Genomic DNA, 21,465 nt, shown 5'->3' with positions numbered 1-21,465 from the left:
TCTAAAACATTGAAACCTTCATGGAAAGCAGAAGTTTGGATTGTGTTTAATGTGTTTTATTCCCTCCATAGTGCTGAAATAATCAGTTTAATCCATTTGTTGCTCCAGAGATAATTATTGGTCTCATAATCTGTATATTATTTGGTAATTTTCCCAGAAAAAGCACTAAACTGCTCCTAAACTGGTAATTAACTTCTTTTGGACTTTGAAAGATTTCATTTTTCACACAAGTGCTGAGTCATCCTGAACAGTTGTGAGTCTACCTGGACAAGTTTCCAGTCATTTTCCACATTTTTTTTGTCAGTTTTTCAACAGTTTTGACAAACATTGGACAAACATTGAGTCATTTTACACAAGCTCTGAGTCGTCCTGAACAGTTTTGAATGTATTTGGACAATCTTTTTGTTGTTTTGGTCCAGTTTGTGAGCAATTGTGGACATTATAAAATACTTTTGGAGTAGTTGTGTGACATTTTGAACAACTATTCAGTCATTTTACCCAAGTTTGGAGTCATCCTGGACAGTTTTGAGTCTATTTAGACCTGTTTTGAGTTGCTTTGGGAATGCTTTTGAGTAATTATCAACACTTTTTGATAATTTTGTCAACAGTTTTGAGACATATTGCACAAATAATGAGCCATTTTGCACAGGTTTTGAGTCTATTTGAACAAGTTTTGAGCTGTTTTGGGCCAATTTCGAGTGTTCACTTGTTGTCATGGTTACAGTGATGCCGTGCCGCTGTCTCGCAGTGATGCAGAAATCTTTAACCAATCCGTGGATCCAGACTATAAGCTGCATCACTGCCAAAATCTAATCACTTGGTCCTTGTGTCATTTCTGACCTTCCCTGAAAATTTCATCCAAATCTGTTTGTCTGTTTTTGAGTAATGTTGCTGACAGACAGACAGACAGAGAGAGACAGACAGAGACAGACAGAGACAAACAGAGACAGACAGACAGACAGACAGACAGACAGAGACAGACCAACACCGATTGTCACATAACTCCACTGCATTCCTTGGTGGAGTAACTAGAACAAAAACAGAAATATCGGTAGATAGTCTAACAATCCAAGAGTTTAAAGTGAGTTTATGAGCAGTTTTTAAACTAATTATCTTGGAAAATATTTGATAAGTGAAGATTAAAGTTTACAGATGTTTTCATAAATATCCAGATTTAGAAAAATAGTAGAATTATGTTCTAAAAATATCATGATTTGTGATGGAATCAAACTTTTTCTGTTGACTCTCCAGCATCTGTGTGTGTGTGTGTGTGTGTGTGTGTGCGTGCGTGCGTGCGTGCGTGTGTGTGTGTGAAACTTCCTGGTATGACTCACCTTGTGACATCACACGCTGAGCCCTGATTGGTCGAACGGCTCCACGGCTCCAGCCTCAGTCTGTTTTCTGGACTTTAACTCTCAGTAGATCCAGGTTTTCTCTTCACTCTGAGGGATTTTTTGTTGTTGTTGTTTGTTTGTGGATCAGTTTTAAGCTGTAAACATGTTTGTCTGCATCTACTGAGGTAAGATCTACAATCTGCTGACAGTTTTACTTGTTTAGAACGGAAACTTTAAGGTAGTTTTGAGGCTGAACGTGTGAGATTCTGTTAAATCTCTGAACAATTAGTCAAGAAAAAGTTTGTTTCTGCATTTTTAGTCGACTTTACTGCCAGTTTTGTGATGTTTCTTCTTTATATTTGCAGTTTTCCTGCATGGAAAGCCTCTCAGACAGACTTTTAATCTATAGAAACACGAATAAATACATAAACTATTGAAACTATTAAGTCAAAATATGAGATAGAATCAAGACAGCACAGAACAAATGTTAACTTAAGCTCAGAAAGTTGATGTTTCCCGGCTTTTTAGTCTCCTGCTCTCTTTATGCTAATTATATAAATATAGTATTTTAGGTCTTGTTTTATCCTGTAAACTGCTTCCAAAATAGCAGAAAATGACCGTTTTACATGTTTATCTGTCAGGTTTTTACGTTTTATTTAAGGTTTCCCCGTCTGTAGGCTGAAAAATGTCACGTTTGTTCTGCCGAAGCTGCAAAATGTTCACGTTTGGTGAGAAAAAGTTCCACCAGACACAACAGAAGAAGACAAAATTCACCTTTTAAACCAGTGATTTGTCTGATTAATGATTTAATTCTGACTACACATTTTTATTTTATTTTATTTTTTAGCCTTTATTTATACAGGTAGTCTCATTGAGACACTGAGTCTCATTCTCAAGAGGGACCTGTCCTTAAATAACATAAGACAAAACTGAGTGACTGACAAACAACACTAAGGACCTGTACTAGACAATATAACAATACAGTATAACACTGAGTTCCAGACAAACAGGGTCATGACAAAACACAACATAGACATCAAAATGGATGTGCAAAGTGCCAAGCAATGAAGTTAAAATGTAAAAACACGAAGAACAAGTCCTAAAAGATGATATTTCCATGGTATTTAAAAGACCTTTGAAGTCCTCCAGGGGAATCAAGTGGGACGTCTTCAGACTGTGCTGTAGTGAGTTCCAGGCTGAGGGGGCAGAGGAAGAAAAAGCTGTTTAGCTGAGCTCTGGTTGGACTGAGGGGACGGTAAAAGTCCTGGGAACGTAGACTATGGCTGAATTGTTTACATGACATGAAGGAGGATAAATATGTGGGCAGCAGACCAAGGATGGACTTGTAAATGAAATGATACCAGTGGAGAAGTCTGCAGGTGGACAGTGATGACCAGTTAACCAGGGAGTACAAAAGGCAGTGGTGTGTGTGAGGTTTACAGCCCGTTATAAACCTAAGAGCTCCATGATAAGCAGCGTCCGACAGTTTGACAGAGTGGGTCGAGGCATTCATGTAAACAATATCTCCATAATCAACAACAGGCAAGAAGGTGGCAGCAACAAGCCGTTTCCTGGCATTAAAAGAAAAACAGGATTTGTCCCTGAAAAAGACACCCAGCTTTAACCCTGGTGTCGTCCTGCGGGTCAAAATTGACCCGTTTCAAAGTTTGAAAATGTGGAGAAAAAAAATTTTCACAGTGAAACTTCTGATGTCCACATTTTCAACATTTTTGGAAAATCTATGAACATTTTTTGGTGGAAAAAAAGAAATATTAAAAATGTTTCTTAAGAACATTCACAAAAAAATCAACCAAAATCCAGTGAATTTCACTGGATTTTAGTTGTTCTTAAAGAAATATTAGAAGTTTTATTGATGTATATATGTAATCACTTTAGATATTTTTAGGATTTTTTGGGAAGATTTTTACTCATTTTTTGAAAATATTTACAAGAATTTTCTTGCCAAATTTGGGTGACTTTTTTTTTTTTTTTTTTTTAAACAAAATTTATAAGGGAAACTTTTAAGGAATTATTGGAATTTTCTTCCTGAAGGTTTTGCAAATTTCCAGAAATTCGGGGGATTTTTCTGCTGAATTTTTTGATTTTTTTCAGACAAGGAAACAATATTTTTTGGTGCCTGTAAATGACGATAACAGGAGGGTTAATTTCAGTTTCTTTCAAAGATTTTCGATGTGGGTTTTGAAACAGATGCTATCATCAATTGTGAGCCGAGGTATTTGTAAGATGCCACCAACTCAATAGGGGTACCTTGTGCAGTTGTAATACCAGGGAGAACTTCTGGCACCTTCTTTTTACCAGAAAACAACATAACTTTTGTTTTATCAGCATTTAACACTAGTCTAAGGCTTAACAGATGTGACGGAATGATGTCAAATGCTGACTGAAGATATTCAAACACAAGGGCAACAGTAAATGCTTGTATCATCAGCATAAAGATGAACGCACGCATTTATGTTTTGACCCACATTATTGACATAAATAGTAAAGAGAGCGGGTCCTAAGACAGAACCTTGTGGCACACCTTTTGTAACGCCAAGAAAGCTGGAGGAGAGACCAGCTTGGATGAGTTCTGGTTCTGTTGTTTTAGTCCGGAAAAGCTCTTTTTTCAAGCATTTACACATGAAAATCATTAATTCGTGTTGTTTACATCTGTGTAAAGTTTTCTGCGGCTCTTTAGGGTCACAGATTTAATCAGATTACCTTTTTATAGGTAGTATTGAGTCCTCCTGACCAGATTTGTCTCTGTTTGGCCCAATTTCGAGTCATTTTGGACGTCTTCCGTTGTTTTGTCAACAGTTTTGAGACATTTTGGACAAATATTCAGTTATTTTCCACAAGTTTTGAGTCATTTTGAACAACTTTGAGTCTATTTGGACAAGTTTTGAGCTGTTTTGGATACATTTTCTGTCATTTTGTCAACAGTTTTGACAAACATTTGGCTAATATTAAGTCATTTTCTATTGCTTTTGAGTCACCCTGAATTCTTTTGAGTCTATTTGGACACATTTTCAGTTGTTTTGGTCTGGTTTTTGAGCAATTATGGACATTTTAGAATACATTCTGAATAGTTTTGTGACATTTTGTACAAATAATGAGGCATTCTGCACAAGCTTTGAGTCATTCTGAACAGTTTTGATCTATGTGGACAGATTTTGAGTTAGATTTTGGCCAAATTTTGAGTCATTTTGGACATTTTCTGTCATTTTTCAACAATTTTGCAAATATTGAGTCATTTTGCACAGGTTTTGAGTCTGTTTGGACAGACATGTTGTTGTTTTGGGCAGGTTTTTGAATAAGTGTGGACAAAAAAATAATTTTGGAATAGTTTTGAGCCAGTCACTTTACGCAGGTTTTGAGTCATCCTGAACAGTTTTGAGTCTATCTGGACAAGTTTTGAGTTGTTTTGGGTGAATTTTGAGTCATTTTGGAGATTTTTTGGAATTTATTTGAACAGTTTTAAGTCTTTTTGCACAATGGCTAGTTTTGAGTCATTATGGACATCTTTAAAAACATTTTTGAATCATTTTGAGACATTTTGCACAGGTTTGAGTCTATTTGGACAAATTTTGAGCTGTTCTATATCTGATTAATACAATATAATATATCAGGTATATCTGCTTAATATAATATATAATTGATTATCTTATACTCCTCTGTGTTTTATTCGGTTAAGTTTATCAGCAGGTTAAACTCTGTGATTCTGAAGATTTTAGTGTTTTAGTTTGAAGACGTCGACAAAAAACCCGTCATTAAAACACTAAAACACACACACACACACACACACACACACACACACACACACACACACACACACACTCCTCATGGTTTAGTCATCATTGTGTTTGTAGATCAAACAAACCACTCAGTGAGCAAATGGAAACTTTCCTTTCTTTCTCCTCTTAAACAGACTTTACTGTGCAGAAACGCTGATAAAATGCAATTTTAGGATTTTCATTCAGGATTTATAAAGTCTTAACATTCTTACTTAATTTAAATTGATATATCTTCTCTTGTCTTATCCTTAATAGATAAAGATAAAAAATAGCATAGAATCTACTGTTCAGAGCACACATATCAAAGTTCTCTTTACTTAGCGACTATTAGTGCTGACATGAATTGATTAGTCGGAAATCAATAACTGATTTAGGGTTTAAAATAATTCTGTTTTCTGTTCTTTATCTGAAAGTTTTGGGTTTTCTCTGTTAGGATAGAAAATAAATTTCAAAATAATAACAGCAGCTTTAATGTTATTTTGGGAATTTTTTGGTTGTTTCCCACCTTCCTGTTCTCTGATTGGCTGTCTCCTGCAGGAGCGGCCGGCTGCAGCCTATCTGAAGATGTCTGATAATGGGGAGGTCGAGGACAAACCTCCGGCTCCGCCCATGAGGAACACCAGCACCATGATTGGCTCCTGCAACAAAGACCCCGCCCCCCTGAACCACGGCTCTAAGCCCCTCCCACCGAACCCGGAGGACAAGAAGAAGAAGGACCGGTCGATCCGCTTCATCCTGACGGGAGGAGGAGACAAGAGTGAGTTTGTTCTCTTTAATTCAATAAGAAACCTGCAGGAATGTGTTTAGATTCATGGAAAATAATTTATCTTAAGTTTTAAACGTTTTACATGAAAAATGAGATCTTCTTTGAATAACCTTTATTGACTTATTGGTGGACAAAGTGAACAAAACCGTTAAATTTAAGACTGTAAAAATTAAAATATTGTGTAAAACCCAGTGACACACTCTCAGCAAGAGTACTAATCTAAAAACAGGTGAAAATAACAGCAGATAATTAAAAAATAATATTTTTAGATTTAATTTTATATTTACATGTTGCAAAACAATGAATTACTCTTAAAAAATACACAAAAATACCGATATCATGTGTTGTTTTTGCCAGTTTTTCTTCAGTTAACATGTTAATTTTTCTGATTTTACAAGATATTATCTGTAATTTAACAAATTCGGGAAAATCTGTAAAATAGAATAGACCAGAGTAGAAGTACTTTATTAATCCTGGGGGCAAATTTATGATTATGCAGCTGAAAAATTGAAGTTGTCACCACCGTAAATGCAGATAAATGAGCAAAAAATGTGCCGTAAATAGAAATAAAAGAGTTTTATGTGCAGAATAATAGTAAAAAAAAAATAATAATGGTTAAAATTAAATAGTTTTTTATAATTCTGGGCACATTTGAAGTAAATTTGAATCTTTTTAGAGTCATTCTAGACATATTTTAAGTAATTTTAAAATTGTTTTTGGCAAATTTTGAAGGAATTCTTTACTAGCTTCATGTCATTTTGAACGTATTTTCGTATTTTTGGACAGATTTTATGTATTTTATGTATTTTTGTGCTTTTTGTCGTTTTTGATAAATTTTAAGCCCTTGTGGAGTTTTAGTTTGTTTAGTTTGAATGTTTTTGAGTCTTTTTTGACCTTTTTTTAGTCATTCCAGGCAAAATTGGTTGTTTCTCATCTTCCTGCTCTATGATTGGTCGTTTTTCATCTTCCTGCTCTCTAATTGGTCGTTAATAATTCTGGGCTCATTTGAATTAAATCTGAGACATTTTAGAGTCATTCTAGACAGATTTTAAGCCATTTTTACCATCCAAGCTTCATGTCATTTTGAACATATTTTCATATTTTTGGACATATTTTATGCATTTTTGTCATTTTGGATAAATTTTAAGCCCTTGTGGAGTTTTAGTTTGTTTAGTTTGAACATTTCTGAGTATCTTTGGACATTTGTTTAGTCACTCTAGGCAGATTTTAGGTCGTTTTGGACAGGTACTTGTCATTCTGCACTATTTTTCAGTCATTTTGGAGATATTTTGCGTCATTTATTGCATTTTTCGAACATTTTGAATGGTTCTGGATAAGTTTCTTTTCACAATATTGGACAAATAGAAATCATTTTGGACATTTTTTTAAAAAGATTTTTAACAAATTTTAAGTTTCAACTGTAATTTAATGCTATTTTCTGAGTTTGACGTTTGCACTTTTTGACAGATATGAGTAATTTTGCATAATTTCTGTGTGATTTGGACAATTTGGATTATTTGCCTATTTTTAATGTGGATATTTTTAGTATTTTCAAATAATGGTAGTTTTAGCTGCCTGCCATTAAAACTCTGTAGTTTTGTAATAACGTTAAAATTATTGTAAAAATACACATTTTTTTAATGGGGATATTATTAAAGGTTTAGTTTTTTTTTTAGAGTTAACATGTAAATTACTGCTTTATTTTCTGTAGTTATGCTTGTTATTATCTATAATATAACAAAAATCCATAAAGATAACAGTAAATTATTCAAAAAATGACAGCTAAAATCAGCTAATTAAGCTTTTTTTTACAGTGTAGCTTCATTTCTGCACAAATTCCGCTTCAACTTAACAGGCAGAAGTTGAAAGTGGTTGTTAAATCCTTCATGTGTCCAAATTAATTTACTAATCCGGTTTCATTTTGCTTTTAAAGATACAAACATTAAGCTAAGGCATGAAAATGAGCAAATCAGGTGATTCTGACATCACTTCCTGCCCATCTTTAACCAGATTTCATCATCATTTTCTGTTAAATGTTTTGGTTTCCCTGGTTACTTCCAGGCTGCAGTGTTTCTGGTATTAAAACTCTATTAATTCTGCTGTTGGTGCAACTATTAACTGTGCATCAGATTAAAACAGAGCACAATAAATCACCTTTCATTGCATTTTACAATAAACCCATCAAAGGAATTTAATCTGATGGACTTTGGCTTTCAGAACCATAAAAATTGTTCCTCTGAGTGATATTATTCTTCAGATTTTAAAAGAAACGTGAACCAAATGAAAAATAAAATGAAAATGTCCCTTTACTGAACCGTCCAGTGTCCGTCGTCTCTCCAGGTTTGATAAAAAATCACATCAGTGGCTGAGAAACCGTCAAAGAAATCCTGTTTTTATGATCAGAGGCGACTCGATCGATACTCGCCGAGCAGATTTTAAACCTCCTCAGTGCAGATTAACGTCCGTCTGACCTTATTGTGTCGATGCTGCAGCAGAAATCGACTTGCTGCTGCTGTTCGTCTACAGGAGGCAGGAAACCTTTGTTCTGGGAAGAAACGGAAGCGAGGAAACCTCAGTGGTCAGCAGAGGTTTAATTATACAGTTTTTAGCTGTAAATACGCCTCTACAGCCGCCCTGCCCTTAAACATAACCTGCTGTATTATACATTATCTTCTAATTTACCAGAAATAGCACCATAGTTCACTAGAAGAACACCAGGATCTGTTGAAACCAGCAGCTGAGACCAAAAACTCACAGTTAAAATGTTTTTCTCATTAACTTCTATTGGGACTGTTATGGTTATTTATTTGTTGATTATTTAACCAATCCAAATTCTAGTAACCGATGAAGCAGAAGATGGACGTTGGTGTAAGAAAGTGTGAAAGTGAGTTTGGCTAGCAGTGGGGAACCATGACAAAGACTGTTATGATGGTTAATGACCTCCAGGAAACAAAAGATTAAACTGGTTGTTGAACAGAGGAGGTCTGGACTCACTGGTTGATGAAATGATGTGTAGGATCATAGTTTACTATATGAACATCAGGATGGTTTGAAGGAGACTTAAAGCAACTGGATGAGGCAAATTTTAATCTTTTTATGAATTAAAGTCCAATAACTTTTAGAAAACAGACACACGGTTCCATTTATTAGCATTTTATTCATGTATTTCTACATTTACTGTGTGTTTTTAACCCATTTATGAGGCAAATTTGTATCTTTTTATGACATAAAGTCCAGTAACTCTAAGGAAACACACACAAAATGACATTTATTACCATTTTAATCATGTATTTCCACGTGTTGTGTGTTTTTAACCCATTTATGAAGCAAATTTTAATCTTTTTATGATTTAAAGTCCAATAACTTTAAGGAAACATATACAAAATTCCATTTATTGTCATTTTATTCTTGTATTTCTATGTGTATTATGTTTTTAACTTATTCATGAGGTAAATTTGCATCTTTTTATGATTTAAAGTCATGAAAAGTCCAGTAGCTTCTAGAAAACAAGCAAACAAAGTTTATCTGATCTTAATTGTGTTCAGTTTGATTACCTGAGATCCACTGATTTGTCTGTCTGTTGTGTTTCAGCCTACAAGAAGAAGGAGCGTCCAGAGATTTCTCTGCCGTCTGACTTTGAACACACCATCCATGTGGGCTTCGACGCCGTCACCGGAGAGTTTACTGTAAGTGTTGTGTGTCCGTTGTGTGTATTAACACTCCTGAATCTACACAAACCAGCCTCTGTTGTGTATCTTTGCGTCTGCTTCACCCTTTAATTGCTCACCAAAGGACTCATGTTCATTGTTGCGTGCCAGTGTGTGCTCAGATACACACCCAGAGACACACACTTGGCAAATGAATCTTTTTAAATAATCACATTAGACAAAGACGCCTTGTTTCTGCGACTCTCCTGATCCGCCTGACCGAGCTCTTTAGCTGCTGGTTTAACCGTGAGCTGATTCTGTTCCTGTGATCCGGGACACAACACAGCAACACAAACATCTACACAAAGATAAACACAAACCAACAAACCTGAGAGTAAAACAGAGCCGATAGATGGTTTAACAGGAAGCAGAGATCAGACCGGAGAAGGAAGAAGTGATGAAGTGACCTGACAGTCTGAGCTGGAAAAACAAGGAGATGTGACCCAGTTCTGAGTCTGAAGCACAAATATGACCAGACGGCCTGTTAGGACTCTTTAGGACGTCAAAGAATGGATTCTGTGTGGGTTTTCCAAAAGTTACAGGACTTTACATCATAAAAAGATTCATATTTATCTTATAAATTATTTAAAAACTACTGCAAATGTAGAAATACATGAATAAAATGATAATAAATGTAATTTTGTGTGTATTTTCCGAAAGCTACTCGACTTGATATCATAAAAAAAATTCGAATTTACCTTATAAATTTGTTAAAATGATAAATGATATTAAATAAAATTTTGTGTGTATTTTCACAAAGTTACTGGACTTTATGTCATAAAAAGATTCAAATTTGTCCCAAAAATTACTTAAAAATACACAGTAAATGTAGAAATAGATGAATAAAATGACAATAAATGAAATGATGTGTTTTCTGAAAGTTACTGGAATTTACATCATACAAAGATTAAAATTGCCCTTATAAATTACTCAAAAACCACAGTAAATGTAAAATTGCATGAATAACTTGATAATAAATGAGATTCTATGTGTGTTTTCCAAAAGGTACTGGACTTTGGGTCATAAAAAGATTAAAATGTGTCTTATGTTTGGGTAAAAAACATACAACATAAAAATAAATGAATACAATGTTTATGAATGGAATTTTGTGTGTGTTTTCCAAATGTTGCTGAACTTAACATCATAAAAAGATGATAATTTATCTCATAAATGGGTTAAAAACCACAGTGAATGTAGAAATACATGAATAAAGTGGTAATAAATGGAATTTTGTGTGTGTTCTCTAAAGTCCCTGGACTTTAAATCATGAAACAATTTAAATTTTCCTCATGATTGGGTAAAAAGCACACAGTAAATGTAGAAAAACATGAATAAAGTGATAATAAAAGATTTTTGTGCGTTTTTTTAGGGGATGCCGGAGCAGTGGGCTCGACTCCTGCAGACATCCAACATCACCAAACTGGAGCAGAAGAAGAATCCTCAGGCTGTCCTCGACGTCTTGAAGTTCTACGACTCGAAGGAAACGGCCAACAGCCAGAAATACATGAGCTTCACAGGTTCGTACGAAGTTTCAGTAAGACTTTAATCCTAAATATAACTCATCTGGCCTAAACCTAACCTTCATACTCAAATTTAAGGATGTACATACTTACATTTAATGCAAAAAAGAAGCAAATCTCCATAATAGGTGCATTTCCTGACTGTCTTTATTCAGATTTTGAGACATTGCATGAGAAACCCTCAATAAAAATGACAAAACTTGAACTCAATTGAAGCTACTTGAGGTGGTTTTTAACGTTTTTCAGAAAGAGTTACTGGCTTCACTGGAGATGGAAACACCTTTTCTGATGTAGAAAGCTAATTAATGCATTAATTCACACGATTGATCAGATGTTTCTTTAGTTGTCTTCACCTAAAAACATCATGAAACACGTCTGGTAGCGGCTGACGTGATGGAATAATTACAACTTTATCCAACTGGAAACCAAAAACCTGAAGACTTTTGTCCATTTTTCTCTTGTAGACGGACAAAGTTTTGTTTCTTTCTTCTTTTTCTTCAAGGTTTTTCTTTAGTGGTTGGCAAGCAACTGCTTTTATTTCCAACTTCTTTAGTCATAAAAGCAACGTGTAGCTTGTAGTGCCCCCTTCTGACAGCTTTCTGGTTTATTTACTTTAAAGAAAGTCTCATTTGCATTTTGTTTTTCTACGTTTATTTTCTACATTAACACATTAAAACCTTGATTACTCGTTTAAAGTTTCCACCATCTCTGAGTGCCTACAGCTGTAGATTGAAGCTAATGTTAGCCACATTAGCAACATGCTAACGTTGTTTTTCTATCAAAAATAAAAGCGTTTCACTTCCTCAGACGCCGGTGTCACTTGAAACCTTTAAAACTTTTAAAATTCTGCACCTTAAATCAAGTTATCTTTACTTAAAAGTGTTTTTTTAATGTTCCTGTCGCTTCCTCCTTCAAAATAAAAGCACCTGTTTCATTGTAGTAATCTGAACCATGTGAATAAAAGCCTGTATATTTTCTGAATCACGCTGAAGCTGCTGACGATTAAATGTGTTCAGGTTTATTTCTCCACAACATAAACAGTAATAAACACACTGTCTTTCTCTGCTGTCTTTTTTCTGTCTTTTATTTATAATTTTTTGTGTTTTTTTTTTCCCCTTGCAGATAAAAATGCTGATGCCTTCAGCTCCTCCATCACGACGGTAAAACGGATTCTACGGAATAACACTGAAAAAGATTCAACTATTGAAGCTACTGTTGTATTTTTGAAGCGAGAATCAACCTGATAATTCAGTTCATCAGGCTCATATTAGCTGATTTCTTTCTGGGAGTGATGGGGCTCTTTATGCTAAGCTAAGCTAACTGCTAGCAGGCTGGAGCTTCAGCTTTACAGTTTAGTTATGATGGTTTTATTACTCGATCACTAAATATAATCAATGCTGTTTCTTCGACATAAGTACGTTTAGTTGCACTATGTGTCAAGATGTAGAAAAAGAGAGAAAATGGCGGGAAAAAACAACAATAGTAGCCAGAAGAAGAAGACGAAGAAGAGTAGAGGGATGCATGCTGGGTAGTTGAGGAGTCGGAGAACAGACATGATGAGACACAAAGGAGGAAGAAGAGTAGATAGATGGAGGTTAAATTCAGAGAAGAAGAGCTGTAGAACTTTATTTACTTTGATGAAGCAGTAAACAGGAAATGATGATAATGTCACTGAGGCTCCTGTGACATCACGCAGAGCTCCAAGGCCGTGTCGGAGACGCCCGCCATAGCAACAGTATCCGAGGACGAGGACGAAGACGAGGCCGAGCCGCCGCCGGTGATCGCCCCCCGACCTGAACACACCAAATCAGTAAGAACAGATTTCTTTCTTTCTTTTTTCTGCTTCATTCGGTGCATTAAAGCATCAGATTTTCACTCCATCCTCAGTTTAACGTCAGAAATCAGACATTAAAAAGCTTCTTTCACCATATTTAAACCAGAGTTTACTAGAAAACACTGATCGGTCCCAGGTGATGTCCAGACAGCAGATATATATGTCTATATTTTATAAACTAAGATAAAATTTCAGATATCTTTATAAATATAAATATTTTATGGTATAAAATCTGGCAGATCAGAGACAGCTGAGCAAACATTTTTGTAAAAGTTTCATGATTTATGATCTCAGATCTGTTCAATTTATTTATTTTTATTTGTATTTAATTTTTTTCTTTCAGTTTTTCTCTCATTTTTTTCTTTTTTCCTTTAATTTTTCATTTTTTTCTTTCAGTTTTTTCTTTTTTTCTTTTGGTTGTTAATTTTTTTATCTTAGTTTTTCCTTCTTTTCTCATTTTTTCTCATTTTTTCCTTTTTCTCTCATTTTTTCCTTCTTTTCACTCATTTTTCCTTTTTTCCTTCAATTCTTCCTTTTTTCTTTAAGTTTTTAATTTTTTCTCAGTTTTTCCTTCTTTTTTCTCTAATTATTCCAATTTTTCTCTAAATTTTTCATTCTTTCCCCCTATTTTTTCCTTCTTTTATCTCAGCTTTTCCTCTTTTTCGCTCATTTTTCTAAATTTCCTCTTAATTTTTCAGTTTTTCTCAGTTTTTCCTTTTTTTCCACTCATTTTTATTTTTTCCTTAAATTTTTCCTTTTTTCTTTCAGTTTTAAATTTTTTCTGCTCATATTTCCTTTTTTCTCTAATTATTCAAATCTTTTTAAAACTTTTCCATCTTTTCTCCTTATTTTTTCCTTCTTTTCTCTAAGTTTTTAATATCTTTTTTCTCTCATTTTTCCTTTTTTTCTCAGTTATTCCTTTTGTTTGTTTCAGTTTTTTTCCAAATTTTCTCCCAATTTTTCATTTATTTTTCTCAGTTTTTCCTTTTTCTTTCAGTTTGTTCTTATTTTCTCTCAATTTTTCCTTTTTCTTTCAGTTTGTTCTTATTTTCTCTCAGTTTTTCCTCATTTGACAGCTGATCAAACATTCTGGAAAAAGTTTCATGATTTATGATGCTTTTTTTCTCATATCTATTTAATTATTTGTCTGAGAAGATAAATTATGTCTTTAAATAAAAGATATGTTTTTTTATAAGTACAGGTTCAGATTAATGTTTTTTGCAAGGAAAAATACTAAATAATTTATGGATTATGGAACCAATAATTATCTCTTGAGCAACAAATCTATGAATAAACTAATTATTTGGTCCCCATATAAGAAATAAACACTTTAGAAGCAATGAGATCTTTTTCTATCATCACTGTTTAACTTTTACTATAAATCTAAACTGCTTTTTTACTCTCTCCTTCCTGTATTTATTTATTTACTTCCTCACATCATTGCTGCTCCAGGGGCCCGTTTCACGAAGCAGGTTTAGTGAAAACTCTGAGTTTGTTAACCCTGAAATGAGGGAAACTCAGAGTTTTCCGTTTCACAAAGGGAGGTAACTCAAACCAGTCACACACGCCATTTCATTTCCTCATTCATTCAGTCAGCTGGTGAGTTTTGGCGAAGTCTAATTCTGCCGTGTGTCAAAATGACGTCCTTTTATTAACGATCCAGTGGATGAAGGAGCAGAATTACTGCACAGAGATTTAAATATTCGTCAGGAGATTGTTATCAGCGCATAGATGTTCTCGCATTTCTCGACACGTATCTTTTAGAGCGGTACCGTTTCACGTCACAGTCCATAATCTACATCCAACCTAATCCATCCTTACATTTACAACATGACCAACCTCAGTCATGCTCTAACATCCCAGCAGATATTGTGTGTTGTGCTGTGGTTCTTTGCAAATGGAAGTTTTTTATATAATGTAGGAGATGCAGAGCACTTCAGTAAGACAACTGTATGCAGGACGGTCAGAAAAGTGTGTCTGGATCTGAAATGACTTTTACCATCTTTGTGGTTTTCCCTGGACATAAACCTGTCAGAGCCATCAAGGCTCTGTGTGTGTGTGTATGTGTGTGTGTGTATGTGTGTACATATATATATATATATATATATATATATATATATATATATATATATATATATATATATATATATATATATATATATATATATAGTTGGCTGAGTAGAAGTCTGTCAGTTTAAATAGGGTTAACTGTTTAACAGAACATGATATGGATACAGACATTTAGGCTGTGTGGGATAAAACCACTGCACAGTCAAACAGCCACTTAATAATTAAGCTACTTTACAATGTAAAACATGATCAAAATGAGGAAGCTCCATGAGATTATGCCGACTTCTTACCTGTTTTAAAAATGTATTTATATTTCATCTTCAGCTCCTGCCACATGCTCTTCTCCCCTGCAGGATTGCACCTAAATGAAATAACTTAATAGTCTACTATTCAAACAGTTTTCCTGTAATATTATTGTGATTTAAACTTACGCATTGACCCAGGCAGCAATGTTCTCCCACACCGTCTTCCTCTCTTTTGCAGCTGCAGATGTTGCACTTCTTTCTAAAAACGTGCTCAAACTCGCTATATAAACGCATTAAGATTTCCAATTCAAACGATGTAGTCCTCCGCTTCCCCGTTGCCATGGTGACTCGTCGAATCGGCGCTCCATTGATACTGGCTTTTCAGAGTTGTGGTGCACGCGCTTAACTCCGGGTGAAACTACTCCGAGTTGATTAAACCAACTCAAATGAGCCGTTGTGAAACCAGAAACTCAGAGTTTTCTATCTCAGAGTAGATCAACTCAGAGTTCAGGGTTAAACTCAGAGTTTGTTGAAGCTGCTTCGTGAAACGGACCCCAGACCAGTTGGTGGTCGCCAGGCTGTTGCCACGGTGACGACTGTCTGCTGTGTTTAGTCTTCTGCAGTTAGAGAAGTTTATTAGTTTATTCTCAGTTTTACAACCCAAACCACAAACTGATTCTACATTAAAGTGTTTATATCAAATGCACTGACAGAAAATAAAGGTCAAGTTTAGTGAAAATCTGTTTTTACACCAGAATTAAAGCAGATATTTATTTTTTTCTTTTTTCTTTCAAGTTTATTCCTTTTTTCTCAGCTTTTCTCTCATGTATTTCTCCTCAGACTAAATCCTAAGTTAGTCCGGTTTTAAGTGGATTAATTAGTTCTTATTTTCAGATCTACACTCGCTCCGTCATCGAGCCCCTCCCTCCTCCTCCCACCAAAGATGCCGCCACCTCCCCCATTGCCGTGCCGACCGCCGCCGTAAGCCCCGCCCCCCCGGCGGGCGGAGCCCCCAGCAGCCCCCCCAGTGCAAGCCCCGCCCCCGGGCCCTCTCTGCCCCGCCCACAGGACAAATCCAGGAAGAAGAAGATGTCGGACGAAGAGATTCTGGAGAAACTACGTGAGTTTTTACCGTACGACGTGAGAGAATCTGACCTGTTTTTAGAACATTTATACTCTGAAAACGTGACTTTAAATCAGATTAATAAGAGTTTAGATTAAAAAGTTGTTTTTAATCGTAGTTCAGACATTTTACAGTCTGACTTATTGGGTGTAGGAGGCAGATAAAAGGTTTTTCTACTTCAAATCATCAGGTTCCTTCTTCTCCTCCATCTCTGATTGGGTTAAAACCTCATTAGAATAATCTCTGGATATTTAAAGTAGGATCTGGGATATTTTACATTAATATATCAAATACTTTTCGATAAAACTTTCTAAAGATTTGTCCATTTTGCACATTTTTTCTCACATTAAATGTCAAGGCTGTTTGAACGATATCTCGGAAACTATTCAAGATAAAACCCTGAAGTTTCTAAAACATAAAATATAGATATTTATTAAGATATTAGTGAAGTTTTAGCTTCATATATCAAAAACTTTCCAAAACTGCTTCGGAAACTGCAGAATCTGCTCTACTTGGATCAGAATTCCAACAAAATTTTAGGTTTTGTGCTTCAACTTAGCAAACCTGCTCAATAAGTTATGAAACTTCCACCAAAATATCTTTTTTCCTCATTTTTGTGACCAAGTATTTCAAAATAAAAGTTTTCTACATGTTTAGTTTTGTATTATTATGACATTCAGCTACATGTGGTTCAGTAAATATCACTAGTTCATGTCTGATTTATGGTTTTTTTGTTAATATGAGCTCAAAAATGAGACTTTTCATGACAGCTTATAAATAAAATAAAACAGTTGATAATCTGATCCAAGTTGTGAATTTTTAGCTTCATATATTTAATATTTCATGAGATAGTTTGTTTTAAAAACCCACTTTTGAACTCAAACACTCTTGGATCAGGCCTTTTACCAATATTTTAGTAGTTTTTGTGGTACAACTTGTCAAATCTGCTCAGTACGGTACAAAAGTTAAACAACATTCTTTTCATTTTTGTGACCAAATATTTCAAAATAAAAGTTTTCTACATGTTTAGTTTTGTCTTATTGTGACATTTAGCTACATGTGGTTCAGAAAATATCACTAGTAATTAGTAATTAGTTATGGAACTTTTTCATATTTCAACTCGCTCATAATCAGAGATTGTTTGATCAATTTGTCCGATATTATAGATTATGAATTAACAAAATGATGAGAAAAAACAGAAAAAAAATCATGTTTTTATCGTTAGTATAGTTTCTGAGATTTTGTTGCTCAAACATTTCAATGTGATGAAAGTGGGTCGATTGTCAATTTTAAAAACTGTATGTCTCAGAAAGTATTTGATATTTCAAGTTAAAATTTCGCACATATCTTCATAAATAGGCAGATTTTATTTTATAAAAAATTCAGAAAATCGAAGATTGAGTAGAAATTGTTGCTAATTTCAGATGTTTGCAGACAGTTTCTTTCTTTACGAATAAGTGCTAATATTGCTCCACTGAGCCTCATACACCTTCATATACTGTACAAATCTTTAAAATATAAGCCTGGGGTAATAAATTCCAGTAAAGCTCAGTTGTTTTGTTTGCTGACATCATCACCTCTGCCTAAAATAAACTGTGAGGGGCTGCGAGTTCACATAAATCCCTGAAACAGGCTGTCAAATCTGGGGAAAGAAAGTCTAAATGAGGCTAAAATTAGCTTGTGGAGACTCTGGCCTCATTCTGCAGCAGGTAGAACAGCATCAGGATCCTGAAAACACAGCAGACGGAGACAAAAACTAACATTTACAGAGAAAATGATAGAAAAAAAACAGGAAGTATGAGATTAAATATGATAGTATATGATAGAAATATATAAATAATAGGGTGTGAGTGTTCATTTGTTAAATAAAGGGAGGAGTTGTTGGAGTTTTATTAATCTTTATAATGCAAAATAACCTAAAACTTGATGCTAATGCAGAGATGAGTGGCTAAAACCTTTCACAATAAAACCTTTTACAGTAATCAGTGGACATTTATTGAGTTTAAATCTCACAGAGTTCAGTGCAACCTTCAAACCAGCTTCTTTTTCACATCATACACTGAAGAATTTATATCTTAAAGGACTGTTTTCATCGTATTTCCATTATCTGACAAAAGAAACATAAAAATATTCAAATGAGAGCAGCTTTATTGTGAAATGAACTGTATTAAATTTAGTTAATGGGAGCCCAGAGAGCAGGAGAGAAGCCAACAAACACAAGACTTTCACTTCCTCAGACGCTGGTGTCACATGAAAACTTTAAATCTCTTAAAATTCTACTTGTTAAATCGTTATCTTTTTTTTAAAGCTGTTTTTTTTTTTTACATTTTCCTGCCCCCCTTCAAAATAAAAGCACCTGTTTCATTGCAATAATGTGCACCGTGTGAATAAAAGCCTGTATATTTTCTGAATCATGCCGTCGCCCGTCCAGATGTGCTCAGGTCTCCATCTGCTGGTAAGATCAGGCTACTTCCTGTCTGTCTTGATCGACAGATATCCACTCTGCCCCGCCCCCTTCTGCCCAATCCTCACGTCTGATTGGTCATCCTCTCTGTCCGTCGTCTCTGAGGTTTCAGAGTGACTCAAGTTTTGTCGTTTAATCTCTTTATTCCTGATGTGGTTTAATGGACTGATTATAGAGATTCTTTCTTTCTTTCTTTCTTTCTTACTCTCAATTTATTCCTTCTTATTCAAGGTTGTATTCCTTCTTTTGTCTCAATTTTGTTCTTTCTTTCTCAATTTCATTCCTTTGGTTTTTATTCCTTCATTCTTTCAGTTTTATTCCTTTTTTCTCTTATAGTTTTATTCCTTCTTTCTCTTTGTTTTATTCCTTCTTGTGTCTCAGTTTTATTCCTTCTTTCTCTCAATTTTATTCCATCTTTATCATAATTTTATTCCTTCTTTCTCAGTTTAATTCTGCTTTACTCTCATTTTTTTCCTTTTTCCTCTATATTTTATTCTTTCTTTCTGGTTTTGTTCCTTCTTTCTGGTTTCGTTCCTTCTTTCTGGTTTTATTCCATCTTTTCTTGCTCCCAGTCGGCATGCTGCATTGACCTGAGTGTGATGAACTTAGAGTAGAATCAGGATGAATAGAAAAATGTTTTCTATTCATCCAGACTGAGTTGAAGTGAAATGAACCTTCCAGCAGCATCGAAGGGCCTCATTTACTTTGTGTTGAAACTTCCTGATGAGATCCTGTTAGTCTGAAATAAATCAGTGATGTTTGTTTTCTTTTCTATCTCTTTCTTTAACTCAGGGACGATCGTTAGTGTCGGAGATCCCAAGAAGAAATATACTCGCTTTGAGAAGATCGGACAGGGGTGAGAAACACCTTTGGTTTTTATATCATCAAATCTCAAATCCAGTTTTCATGAAGCAGTCGACACAAACGCACAAAACCGAGAGAAAGAAGGAATAAAACCGAGAGAAAGAAGGAATAAAACTGAGAGAAAGAAGGAATAAAACTGAGAGAAAGAAGGAATAAAACCAAGAAAAAGAAGATAGTCCAGTTATCCATTTTTTTCAACTTTCACTTTACATTAAGTTTCTTGATGTGATTCTTCAAAATAATGTACAGAAAAATACTTTCTGACTTATTTTATACTGTCAGACAGATACAGAATAATTTAGATTTACAGGAATATCCAGGTTTTTCTGACTCAGAATGGACCTTCAGAGGGTGATGAGACAGTAAAAACAACGAGTCTAGTTATTATTTGACAGGAATATATGTATTATCCTGTTATGTCTGATCATTTAATAGACACAAAAGTCTTTTCTAAAATTCCAAAGAACAGAACTGGTTAAAAACATACATTTATGACAAAAATCTCAATTCTTGTAATTCTAGCTATTGGCTACAGTCTTTTTCAGGAGCTCTGAGAATTTGACTATGAAGGAAAAAACATATTACCAGAACAAAACTTATTTATATAGATGGAGGTTCATGTTGAGCACAGCGACATTAAAAGTTTTTACATAAATCAAAAGTCCTGAAAGGTTTTTAATTTAACTGAAAAGTGGTGAAATCTGCAAACTTTAATGTTATTACCTCAAGAATGTTTTTATAAATAAAAACCTGCTGCAGATGTTCAGCTGATGCGGTTTCCTTTCAGGGCATCTGGAACCGTTTATACAGCGATCGACGTCGCTACAGGACAAGAGGTGAGTTTAAATAATCAGACTTTAGGGCTGGGTGATGTGGCCTCAAAAAAAAATCTACGATTTTTTCACAAAAAATCCCGATTCATGATTTATCCGATTTTTTTACCCCCTACCTAATCTCTGCATGCTGAAGTCCAGTCTACTTTATGCAAATGAGCTGCAGCCCTCTCCAGGTAAACACACTGGATCGCAGCGGGAAACGCCCCACAACCGGACCAGCATGCAACATGCAGTACGTTTCCAGTTGTGATCAGGTTTGTTTACCTGGAGAGGGCTGCAGCTCATTTGCATAAAGTAGACTGACTTCTACTTTATGCAAATTGGATGAGGCGTGTGGAGATTCCACGCATCGTGAAACTGTCCTCAAACTTCTAAACTAGGCGTCAGTGACCTAAAACGAGGACAGATTCAACTGCTGCAGATTATTTCTCGCCTCAAATGCTTTCAGAAATACTTTTCACTGAAGTGTTTTTGAAATAAAAGGGAAAGTTTGCGGCCGAGCCGCTGTGTTTATCCGACTTTTCTGCAGGACTGTCCAGCTGAAAGCGCTGTCATGTGACCACGTAGCGTCCTGCTGTTGGTCAGCGCTGTCATGTGACCATGTTGTGGTCCGCTAGTGACCGCCGTCCGTGTGATTTTAGGATGTGGTGCGTTGCCGTGCAGGAAAATAGCATCTAGTGGACACGTGCCTTTAGATCTGCACCGATCGCCGCCATGTTGTTTGTGTATCAAGCGCGGGGGGGAGGGGGGGCGCACTCTGAACTACGGGAGCCCAGCGGGAAGGCGTTGGTGGCAGATGTTGATGAGAAAATCGATTTTCATTAAAACAAATCGACATTAAGTACAAACTCGAATTAATCGATAAAATGGATTTATCACCCAGCCCTATCAGACTTATGATTTATTAT

General features: G+C 35.1%; 1 protein-coding gene across 2 annotated transcripts in view; it reads left to right on the top strand.

Annotated features, from left to right (window-relative positions):
• Positions 1-21,465, top strand: part of pak1 (p21 protein (Cdc42/Rac)-activated kinase 1) — a 77,651-nt gene that overhangs the window by 33,236 nt on the left and 22,950 nt on the right. The window contains exons 1-9 of one of the 2 annotated variants that reach the window (XM_055012176.1): positions 1,378-1,519; positions 5,666-5,885; positions 9,486-9,580; positions 10,971-11,118; positions 12,244-12,281; positions 12,818-12,931; positions 16,165-16,390; positions 19,650-19,713; positions 20,509-20,557. In XM_055012176.1, coding sequence (XP_054868151.1) covers positions 5,693-5,885; positions 9,486-9,580; positions 10,971-11,118; positions 12,244-12,281; positions 12,818-12,931; positions 16,165-16,390; positions 19,650-19,713; positions 20,509-20,557 — 927 coding nt within the window. In that variant the 5' untranslated portion in view covers positions 1,378-1,519; positions 5,666-5,692. Of the gene's footprint in view, positions 1-1,377; positions 1,520-5,665; positions 5,886-9,485; positions 9,581-10,970; positions 11,119-12,243; positions 12,282-12,817; positions 12,932-16,164; positions 16,391-19,649; positions 19,714-20,508; positions 20,558-21,465 lie in introns of those variants that run through there. The other variant, XM_055012175.1, reaches the window with a different exon arrangement.

Source organism: Amphiprion ocellaris, chromosome 7, assembly GCF_022539595.1.
Source record: "Amphiprion ocellaris isolate individual 3 ecotype Okinawa chromosome 7, ASM2253959v1, whole genome shotgun sequence".
NCBI classification, from domain to species: Eukaryota; Metazoa; Chordata; class Actinopteri; family Pomacentridae; genus Amphiprion; species Amphiprion ocellaris.
The sequence above is the reverse complement of the archived record's forward strand: the minus strand, read 5'-3'. Positions and strand labels throughout refer to the sequence as shown.